Source organism: Oenanthe melanoleuca, chromosome 9 (genome assembly GCF_029582105.1).
Source record: "Oenanthe melanoleuca isolate GR-GAL-2019-014 chromosome 9, OMel1.0, whole genome shotgun sequence".
Classification (NCBI taxonomy): domain Eukaryota; kingdom Metazoa; phylum Chordata; class Aves; order Passeriformes; family Muscicapidae; genus Oenanthe; species Oenanthe melanoleuca.
Window position 1 is genome coordinate 17,614,957 of NC_079343.1, and position 11,701 is coordinate 17,626,657.

The 11,701-nt window shown below is 36.5% G+C and overlaps 1 protein-coding gene across 5 annotated transcripts in view; it reads left to right on the forward strand.

Moving 5' to 3' along the window:
- NLGN1 (neuroligin 1) overlaps positions 1-10,063 on the forward strand; it is a 415,320-nt gene extending 405,257 nt beyond the window's left edge. For all 5 annotated transcript variants that reach the window (XM_056499192.1, XM_056499190.1, XM_056499191.1 and 2 more), the window contains 2 exons: positions 3,628-4,417; positions 5,380-10,063. In XM_056499192.1, coding sequence (XP_056355167.1) covers positions 3,628-4,417; positions 5,380-6,202 — 1,613 coding nt within the window. In that variant the 3' untranslated portion in view covers positions 6,203-10,063. The remainder of the gene's footprint in view (positions 1-3,627; positions 4,418-5,379) is intronic.
- Positions 10,064-11,701: the final 1,638 nt, after the last annotated feature.

The window sequence follows — 11,701 nt, forward strand, 5'->3', positions numbered from 1 at the left end:
ATGTAAGCATTATCTCACTGCACTGTGACCTGAGGGTCTCAATGCACCATCTTCTTTCATCAGAACTCTGAAAACCAACTTTACCATCAAGGGTTAACTCCAGGTTGAATGAGGACACCTGGTTTATCTTCCCCTAACTATTTACTTGATGTTAAAATCAATCTTTTAGTGTAACATGACATCAATGCAAAATGCCAAATTTACAATATTTAGACAGTCTTGTGTTGCCTCTTATCAGCAAATGATATCCTGTCATATCCCAACACATGGCCAGAATTCTGCCAGGAGCAGGATTTGTTTGGGGAAAACTGAGGCACTAAGTTGCCAACACAGCAAATCAAGGAATTTTCAAGGGGTCTGTAGAAGTAAATTTTTGAGGATTTCTTTTAAAAGCAAATCCATGCTTTGATGAAATTTGGATTAAACAGAACAATTCACCACACTCCTATGTATGTTGTTTCATTTGGAGGTGGTAGATCTGCCATTAAAAAAAAAAAAAAAAAAAAAGAAAGAAAAAAGAAAATATAAATTGGTCAGGTTCAAAGTTATTTCTTAACATTTCCAAACTCTATTTTGTTTCCTGTTGTTTCACTTTCACATATGAGAGGTGCAGAAGGGCTTTTTAGAAGAGCATGTACTGATAGGACAAGGGGGAATGGCTTCAAACTGACAGAGGGCAGGGTTAGATCAGATGTTATGAAGAAATTTCCCCCTGGGAGGGTGGAGAGGCTCTGGCACAGGTTTCCCAGAGGAGCTGTGGCTGCTCCATCCCTGGAAATGTCCAGGGCCAGCTTGGATGGGGCTTGGAGCAGCCTGGGACAGTGGAAGGTGTCCCTGCCCGTGGCAGGGGGTGAAATGTGATGAGCTCAAGGTCCCTTCCAGCCCAAACCCTTGCAGGATTCTGTGATTCTAGGATTATCAACCAGTCTCTTTCATAAGCTGTAAATTCAGAAGCTCTCTTTGCTTCTGTCATTTCCCTCTGAAAGATTCCCTTGGCAGTGAGAGGGAGAATTGAGCCTATTTCAAGATGGAGCTGTTCACAGCCACCCACCTGCAAGTGGGCAGAGCAGCACCCATCTTCACAAAGTGCTCTCAGAATATAGGGAATATATGCAAATTGTTATTATTTACTGTGGGGAGACATTGAATAAGGGTCACAAAGCACTATGGGCCATTGAACATTTGAATCTTCTTTCCATCTGTCTGAAGCCCTTAAGCAGTAATAATCACACACATTATCAGACAAAAATGTAGTTCTCCATCCTGTGAGGTACAATTTCTGCCACGAATACTGTGACAGAATGAAAATAATTTTTCATACCGTTCATTTTTCACCAAATGGTTTGAGTGGAGGAATAGCTCTGTCAGCATTCTTCAGCACAAGGAGGGATATTTAGCTTCACTTCCTCAGATGGTTTTATGGCCAAAGGACTTGACCACTTTTACTTAATCCAGCATCTGATGTTTATGTAGCACTTAGCAAGCCACAGTGTTTGTATCAGCATTTTCTTACACACAGCTTACACTTTCTGTCCTTGTTCAGACATATTTAATAAAGCAATAAAGGTAGATTTACACAATATGCAAAAACCCACACACATTATGAATTATCATGAAATACATCTTTGTGAAAATTCAGCTTTGTCATTTAGTTACATTTATTACAATGCCTGGAACCTCTGTGGTAATTCTACTGACTTTGAGCTGATTTATACTAGTTCAGTATCTGACCTCATAAACATGCAAATATATTTTAGCTGTTTATAGCTCAAGTTCATTCTTATTTTTCCTCATATCTCGCAAGAAAATAATATCTTGGATATGACTTCTCATAAGTTTAAGAAGAGGCTTGAGTTGACACATTTCAGTCTCTACACCTATCTAAATTGAAGACTTTTCTATTAGGACCTAATAAAATCTAGAATGATTTAAAAATTCCTGAGAAGCCTGTAAAATGTTTTCTGCCAGCAGCAGATTCTGACTTGTTTTTGAGTGTACAGGGTCTGGTGCTGCAATAGAAGCTGTAAAAGCATTTCTCTGATTTGATTTAGAGGCTAGGGAGGTATTTTATCAATAGAAATATGTTGCTTATCAAAGCAAAAGCCATCTTGTGCATTATTGGAATAAATTTCTGAGGTAAGCTGAGTGCCTTGACTCCAGCTCCTCTGGTGGGAGTATCCAGCAATTCATCAGGCATTGGACCAAAGATTCCTGGTGGAATTGAGAGAGGCCAGGTGTCACTTTCCATCCCCAACTCCTCCAGAGGTGGTGGAATGATTTCAGGTCCCCACCAGCCAAAGTAAAACAAAATTTTTACCCATATATCTTAAATCAGCAGAAATTTTGAACGTTATAGACCATTCTGTATTACCCACTATAAAATATTTTCCAGTAGTTTGTGCAAAAGAATGATACTGAAATGAACTTCTTTGAAAATGGGAAAAAGACCTCCTCACAAAACAGCTGAAAGGCCACTGTCACCTAAAGTCTAAATACCTATTAAATACAATCTAAATTACCTAAATATAGTTTCTGAGCAGTATTTTACACAAGGTTCAGACTCTTTCAGAGCCCAAAGTACCCTCCTCATATGGAGTGGAAAAACACAAAGGGAGCACAAGAAGTATCAGAACAAGGATGGAGTTCTGATTGCATTAAAGTCAATAGCAAAATAATTGCATTAATTCACTGACTACAAGGGGGTGAGGCTATCATCCACGACATGTTTTAAAAATCCTTACAGAAGGGAGAGAAAAACATAAATTTTAAGGTATTTTGTTATTTCTTTGGGTAGAATTCCTGGTCCAGAGTGCTAATTAAATCAGCATAAATTCAAGTTAATTGGACTGAAATCTTTGGGATTTACTGCAGGTTTATATGAAGTGCCAGATCATCCTCTCTCCCTTAACTGGATACTGAACATATGTTTAAATCTCTGAATTACAAAGCTAAATAGTGTAAAATACATTATTTCCCTTTTTATGTAAGTATGATCAATATAAACCTACCTTACAAGAAAGGATTTTGACTTAGGCACTTATTTAAATTCAATAGCTGTCTGGTAGATTCTCATCTATTACTCCAGCATACAAACTTTTGCAGTGATACACAATGTAAAAGCACTGCACCTTTCAAACAGAGTTTAATCCCAAAGAAAACATTAAAAAGTGTAATAGATTTATTTCACATAGTTGTATGCATGCATGCTGCAGATGGGTGAACAATACCCGAAACTTCAACATTTCAGAGACTTGATGGCTTTTCCTCCCATCTACAAATCTATCTGCTTTACTTTTGAGAATTTTTTGTTGTAATCTGATAGTGTTGTCCTACATAAAGTAATGCTACTCCTTTTTCTTCCTGAGTTTCTTTTGAAAATCTGTTCCTCAGCTGGACTATATTGAGGGAGAATCATTTGCTTCAGCACATACTGTATTTATTTTGTGCACATTACTGGTAGGTACAACAGCAGTCAGATCTCACCACCCCATATATTTAAGCATTATTAAGATTCAGGTATCTCTTCTGTTAAAGTTTTCTATTGTTTCAAAGAACTCCTTTGAATCTTTCAAAGTCTGTGTCTGTTTCAAGGTCGCTTCAGTAGTTTTCAAATATTTCTCCCCACAGGACTTTTTCAAAGAGCAATAGCTCAGAGTGGAACAGCTCTCTCCAGCTGGGCAGTTAGCTTTCAGCCTGCAAAATATGCCAGGATGTTGGCTACAAAAGTTGGTTGCAACATGTCAGACACAGTGGAGCTGGTAGAATGTCTGCAGAAGAAGCCTTACAGAGAACTTGTCGACCAGGACATCCAGCCAGCAAGGTACCACATAGCCTTCGGACCGGTGATCGACGGCGACGTGATACCCGACGACCCTCAGATCCTGATGGAGCAAGGAGAGTTCCTCAACTATGACATCATGCTGGGAGTTAACCAAGGGGAAGGGCTGAAGTTTGTTGAAAACATTGTGGATAGCGAGGACGGCATATCAGCCAGTGATTTTGACTTTGCGGTTTCTAATTTCGTCGATAACTTGTACGGATACCCCGAAGGCAAAGACATACTGAGGGAAACCATTAAATTTATGTACACAGACTGGGCAGACAGGCACAACCCTGAGACCAGAAGGAAAACGCTGCTGGCTCTGTTCACTGATCACCAGTGGGTTGCACCAGCAGTGGCTACTGCAGATCTGCACTCGAATTTCGGATCGCCTACGTATTTCTATGCCTTCTACCATCATTGCCAGACAGACCAGGTACCTGCATGGGCAGATGCAGCCCATGGAGATGAGGTTCCTTATGTTCTAGGAATCCCCATGATTGGTCCTACTGAGTTATTTCCTTGTAATTTCTCCAAAAATGACGTCATGCTAAGTGCAGTGGTGATGACGTACTGGACAAACTTTGCAAAAACTGGGTGAGTACCAGATAATGAATGCAAACTTTGGATGGAATGGTGCTTCCCATTTGTTTTCTCCCTTGAGAATTTCTATACTTGTAGGACAAATAAGAGATTAAGAATTGAGTTGGATATTTATATTTACTGTAATGTCCCTTGGCTCACTTACATGTTTTAGGAAAAAGAGGGAAAAATACATTTGCAGACTTTCTGTAAGGAAATTTTTAAATGTACACAAAACTAATTAAGGAAACTGGAAAAGTGTAAAACTAAGCATTTAACATATATCTGTAGTTAAAAACAGCTACATTAGTACCTGCCCTTACCCCACCGCTGCTACTTTCATCCAGTGAGACATAAAATTAAATAAATATTGCATCAAATATACTACAGCTTATTTTAGTAGCACAATTTGTCCTAAATTCTCACTTCTGACCATAAAATATGTGACTTTAAACTTTGAGAGTTTTGCCATTTTAATTTTTTTTTTTCCCACTGGAGTTCAAAACCTTTGTTACATTTGACCACTTATTTTTGACTATACATTGTACTGAGTTGTGCTCTGCCATGATCCTTCCACTCTGGAAGGCCACAGATTCACAGGAACATAAATGCAGAGTTGTATGAACTTTATGCTGCTAAAAAGGACAAAAAAATCTTAATGTTCCCTCACACTAGTCTCTCATAGACATTTGTCCACATCACCATAACCCAGGCAACCTTCCCTGAGCCGCACAAGATTTCACTGTGAGACATCAATATTTTGGAGAACCAGGGAGGTCACTGAAGTCTGTATAAAAAAACGGTTCTTTTGCATAATGCTGTTTCTAATCAAGATTATTAAGGTCTCTAATTTTAGGGAATAGCATTCTGCTCTGTCCAAAGGCAATCTTAAACGTTTAGTATAAAATCTTAATTATGTTAATTTTATAACTCCATTTGAAATGCTTTGTAACATTGGAGATATCTTTTTCTTTTAGTGACCCAAATCAACCAGTGCCGCAAGACACAAAATTCATCCACACAAAACCAAATCGTTTTGAAGAAGTAGCATGGACCAGATATTCTCAGAAAGACCAGCTGTATCTTCACATTGGATTAAAACCACGAGTTAAAGAACACTATAGGGCCAATAAAGTGAACCTTTGGTTGGAGCTGGTACCTCATCTGCACAATCTTAACGACATTTCACAGTATACCTCTACCACAACTAAAGTGCCATCGACTGATAATACTTTCAGACCCACAAGGAAAAATTCAGTTTCAGTTACTTCAGCCTTTCCTACAGCCAAACAAGATGATCCCAAACAACAACCAAGCCCGTTTTCAGTGGATCAAAGGGACTACTCAACAGAATTGAGTGTTACTATCGCAGTTGGCGCGTCTTTGCTGTTCCTGAACATTTTGGCCTTTGCAGCGTTGTACTACAAAAAGGACAAGCGGAGACACGACGTCCACAGGAGATGTAGCCCACAACGTACCACTACCAATGATCTCACCCATGCACAAGAAGAGGAGATAATGTCCCTCCAAATGAAGCACACTGACTTGGATCATGAATGTGAGTCCATCCATCCACATGAGGTGGTTCTCAGGACCGCCTGTCCCCCAGACTACACGCTAGCTATGAGAAGGTCTCCTGATGATATCCCCTTAATGACACCCAACACCATCACAATGATCCCCAACACTATACCAGGGATTCAGCCCCTACACACATTCAACACATTCACTGGAGGACAGAACAATACTCTGCCCCATCCTCATCCCCACCCCCATTCACACTCAACAACCAGGGTATAGCCAGACAAGACGAAACAAACTTTATTTTTTGATGGATTACAGTAGGTGATATTACTGAAGATTACTTGGCTTTCAACCTACAAGACTCTTACTATTTAAATATGGAGGAATATTATGTGAATATACATATCAAGAACATTTGGGGTTTTGAAAAAAATGAATTGTACATATATGAAATGAACTTAAGAAACAAACAAAGCAAAAGAAAAAAAGAAAGAAAAACAAAAAACAAAAAACCCAACTGTTTGCAATTGCTTGAAGCAGTTGTCCTGAATGATACTTTTTCATTCACATTCAAGTATTAATTTTTTGAAGATTTAAGTTACATAATGGAATTAGGCATGTGCAACACAAGCAGGAAAGAACTATGACTGAAAATTTTAAAAACCTATAAATATGCACAAGGGACACACTAATGGAATGTCAGATAATTTTCACCAATTTTTATTTGGACCTGTTTTCTTGTGTAGACCATATTTACATATTTGAATAAGTACACAAAGCACCAATGCTGTTAAGGCCTTAGAAAGGGGCTCATGCTGAAATCTGCCAGTCAGAGAAGTTTTACAGCCTGGCAGGTACAACATTATCACTTAAGTGCTGTCAGTATAAAAGTTGTGGGAATAAAGGAAACTGGATATTTTTAGCACGATGTGCATGATAATTTATATGCTTGGTGGCTGTGCTGCTGATTAAGCCGTAATTAAAATTCTTCTCATCCCATTGGAGTTTTTAATAGAAGCTTTCTCCATCAATTGGCACAACTTAAAGAAGTTCTTTAAAGGGGCAAAAGTAATTACATTAAAATATTTCACGGTAGCTTCTGAAAGAGAAGGGATTGCAACAGTTCTTAAAGGTATTTGTGGCATTCTAGGTATACAGTGGTGGACCCTCACTGATATGAATCCCAAACCAAAAAAAATGTATACTATTAATGTTCTTTTTCCTTTCCACCCAAATAATTTCTAGCTTTGAAATAACTATAACTTTAATGGAATCTCCTTTGATGAAGGAGTTATAATTTGCTGTGATTTAGTTACAGAGTATTTTGTTCAAATTGACAAGGTTAAGTGTGTCCAAAAATTTAATTGCAATGACATTTTGCCATTTAGAAGTGCCCCAATATTACTGCTCTAAGTACACCTTTCAGTTTATTGTTTCAACTCATGTTGCATGTTACAAAGTTTACTTATAATACTTTAATATAATGTTAATCCCCTTTTTGCTATACATTAGCTTTGTCATTCCAATTAATTATCTAGACCAGATGGCAAGAGTGTAGAAAAAGAGAGTATATGAGAATGGGGAGAGAGCCAACAACTGGAAATTTAAAAATCTGCATACTACATTTGTTTGTGTGATTTAAAGTGAATGTTCTAAAATGATAAGAAATTTTTCATTCCCCTGTTTCTTTCCAGTAATTCTATACCATGGTCCTTTCAAAACGTTTGTATATGTAATCAGATGTACATTTATATAAAAGAAATAATTGAGATGGACTTAAGAGCACACCCCTGATAAATACTTTCTCTCTTACCTGTACTATATTTCTATTAGACTAAAGTTATGTGATTTTTTTTTACATTTTTTCAAATTACTAGCAATTTTGATAGTTTGTAAGATAATGCGAAGAACTTTCTCTGACAAACTAACTGCAGTAACAGAAACATTTCTTTTCAGTTACTCTTTTTCAAGAATGAAAGCTTATTACACACAAAAATTGTATACTACTTGATGGAAAATTACTTTGTATTTCTTGGCCATATTACTGGTCACTGAGTGAAATAAAGATAATCTGGATAACGAATATTATTCCAATGTTAAGAGACCTGATCTTTGCTCATTAAAGAGCTAAAATGTTTATTGCTGTTTTGTCATTTTTTAATGAAGTAATGGTAACTGTCTCAAATAAAGAGTAATATCTTAAGACCAGTCTGGTTTTTGAAGACATGAGGGTGCCTTCTACAATTAATAAAACTGCATATTTATGGGCCAGCCCCACCACAGCCATTTCTTGAAGAAATAGTGAAATTTTGACTGTAATCACATGTAAGTCTCCTCCAGATTTCAGGAATGAGTTAAAAATGCAATATCAACACCAAAAAAAAAAAAAAAAAGCTAGGAACAGGCCAAATTGAAATAAATCTGCAGTATTCCATGATGGGAATAAAACATCACCTGGGTTTTATTGGATGATTGAACTTTTGTTATAAAAGTTTGCTGAGAAGTTTAAAGCAGGTTTGCTAACATTGAGCACAGACATTAAAAATTAAGCTGAAACCAAAATAAAGTACTCCAATTTCAGTTATTTTACTTACCTATGAAAAAAAAGAAATAGAAAACCATGTACTTTGTACTTCTTACAGTCCCCAGTTTTAAATTAAGGTCTTTTTGTAGAAGCATAAAAAATAGTCTTCAAAATCCAGGGCGGTCTGTGTGCAATTTCTGCCTGATGTGGTTGTGCTTTTAGACTGTGACCTGCCAATGTAAACCAATAAAAAGAATTGTCTGCCATCTGATAATTATTGTTTAATAAGAAGATTGTATTTTGCTATGTTGATGAAACAAAACAAAAAAAAAAATACAAAAATATTGATGGCCATAAAACAAAATATTAATGAAATATGATTTTATGTGCTTTTCTTAACTTTATCAAAACCAAAATAACTTTCTACTATAGTTTATTTGTGGCCATATATCTATATATCTCTATATATACAGTATCTGGTAATTGTTTACTTTTATTAGTTACAAAATAAATGATTTAGGTAAACCAAGCATGACACTACACTTTATTTCTGTCAGCCAATAGTATTTAAAATGTGAAAGATGAAGGCAACAACACAAATTATGTCACTCCTGTTTGGAAAAAAAAAAAGTCCATTCCTGTGATACAGATACTGTGAATGATATTTTAGTGGCTACTTTATACTGACATTACAGCAGCTGGCTTTCCAAAAGTAAGATGGTGTCCCACGTTTTAACACAACATTAAGAAAGAGTAAGAGATGTTTTAAAGCTGAAATGAAAATATAAGAAATGGTTTTGAAATATCTTCATGTGCTTCATGGAATATAAGTTTGTTCTTTTCAGAATATTTTATCTATTTGATTTGTTTTTCATGGTAGCCTACACAAAAGCAAAACTGAGTGTTGATATTTAATTTCTTGTATCATCTTTGGACCAGATTTCCAATAAAATTAGGATATCAGTCAGTCTTTGGAAGTTCAGTAAAAAATATAAAGAGCCTGCATTTATTGATTTCACACTTTTGTAAATATGTTTGCAGACCTTTTTAAGAAAATGTATTCTACCATTTTGAGAAAAAAAAATAACAATGGAATCATTGTCTCGTTTATCTATTAAAATTACAGGCAATATAATGTGCTGTGCTGACATTTCTAGGAGAAATAAAACCGATACAAAATGCATTTTGCTCAATGGTATCTCAGTTGGTTGCACCTGGTATTCTCCACCCACAGAAGACTTGCAAGGCGTGGATGAACTTCCTGGATAAAACCCTCCATAGGAAAATTATCTTTATGTTGTCTGTACTAAACATGGATTCCTGTGTCACAAGTCTTTAATTATCAGATGTTTTTGTTACTCAAACCCCCTGAAAGCTGGATGAATAGAGGCCTAACAAATAAACATGTTACAGTTTTAAAGACACCACTGCACAGAAGATGCTGGAGTTTCTGTTGCCAACCTCACTAGGAGATGGAACAGCTGACTTCATAGCAAGCTGTCAAACATCATGGTATTCCTTTGATGTTTGGAAGTTGTTGCTTTTCCCCCGTGATGTTAGTTTAAAATATTGGCCTTTCCCCCACCTTTTTTTTCTAGTATTGAACAGTTACAGATGGTCGCTTTTCAATGTAAGCGAACGTTAGATAATTTAATTATTATTGTGAAAATGTGCTTCCAAATAAATCAGATTAATGGGAAATTCCCTTCAGAGGTTTTGTTATTTCTCATTCAAAGCTATTGTCAAAATATCTGTTGCAGCAGTTCTGGTTTGGTGGTTTTTTTCAGTCTGCAAGCTGAGGGACATTCTCCAAATAACATTAAAAATCTCTTTTTCTATTTGAAATGATAACACTATAAGATTAAGATACCTTCCTGAGGCCTCCAAGTAAATATGGACAATTTGAAACATGGCAAATGGGCTTTTACTCTAAACATTCTAATTTGATTCCATTCTGGCACATCAATACATTTGTATGCAGTCCAGAAATCAGCAGCATCTGATAAGGTGTTCAAGGGAACTTCACAGCAGAATCAATGAGTTCATCACCAGCCATGCACAAAGTCCCTTTTCTCTTAGGTTCTCTTCTTGCCATTGTATAATTAATTTCTTATACACAGGTTCAGTAAAATCTTAACTTCTTGAAATGGAAAATTGTTAAACAAGGTAATGAACTTTATCTGGTGGAAAATGTTTAGGAAAAAACCTGTTGAGGGTCACCTAGGAGGTGTAGATTTTTATATGCAACCTGGCTTCGTTCCTTTTTGTTAATATTATAATTCTCAGTAATTTTTACACCTGGGAAACCATCATTTCTGTAATAAGCTTTAGTTTTGAAAAAGAATTTAACTACTGTATGTAAATTAGGGATTAAAACTTGAGTTTCTTGTCCCTTTGTTACTGGGATGAATGAAAAACCTCATAGAAGTGCAACAAATTTGTACAAGCCAATTTTATACAGTCTCTTGAGATTTATTTTGTTTTCATTTGAAGATAAAAGTGCCATCACAGCAGTAGAAGCTGTGTATTTGTCTCAGAAAATGCCTTCTCGTGTATATCTGCATCTGTCTTCACATGCTCACCCACACACAGCCAATAAAGGAGATTTCAAACCATGTGACTAACCAGGGAATTTTGCCTTTTGGCACCATTCAAAGGTGTAGAGGTAAGGCCTGCCCCTCATTCTCCATTTTCCACTGCCATTGAGCAGCTGATAGGAGGATGGCAATGCTTTTAGCTCCAGCTGAATTAGTATTTATTGTGGGACCACTGGAATCAATGAAGCCCTGACAATTTACACCAGCTATTGATCTGCTTCTGGACCCTTAATGTTCATCATGGCTCATCTCACTGTCCAATTTTGCATATCTTCTCCTGCACACAAACACCCACTCACAGAAATTATTACAAGTATAACTATCCTGATTTATGAGCACTACCAGGCTCTAAAACATGCTTTACAATATGCTTATGGATATTTGCACATAATGCCCAAATTCAGGGGGAAAAAACCTTTCTATATTAAAAAAAACCCCAAAAACTGAATGCATGGATGCAAAGAAAAGATTAGTACCAGAGTCTGCAGCCTTAGCATGCTGTAGCAATTTTTATGTTAAAATCTATATAGAAAAGAACATTCAGTTCTTCCTGATCCTCAAATCTGTATGTTGACCTATATGCCAAAGACACAATGACACTTTACAGCAGTTGGAAGTCTGCTCTGTTCTGCTCCATTCTGGAAGGGAAGAGAC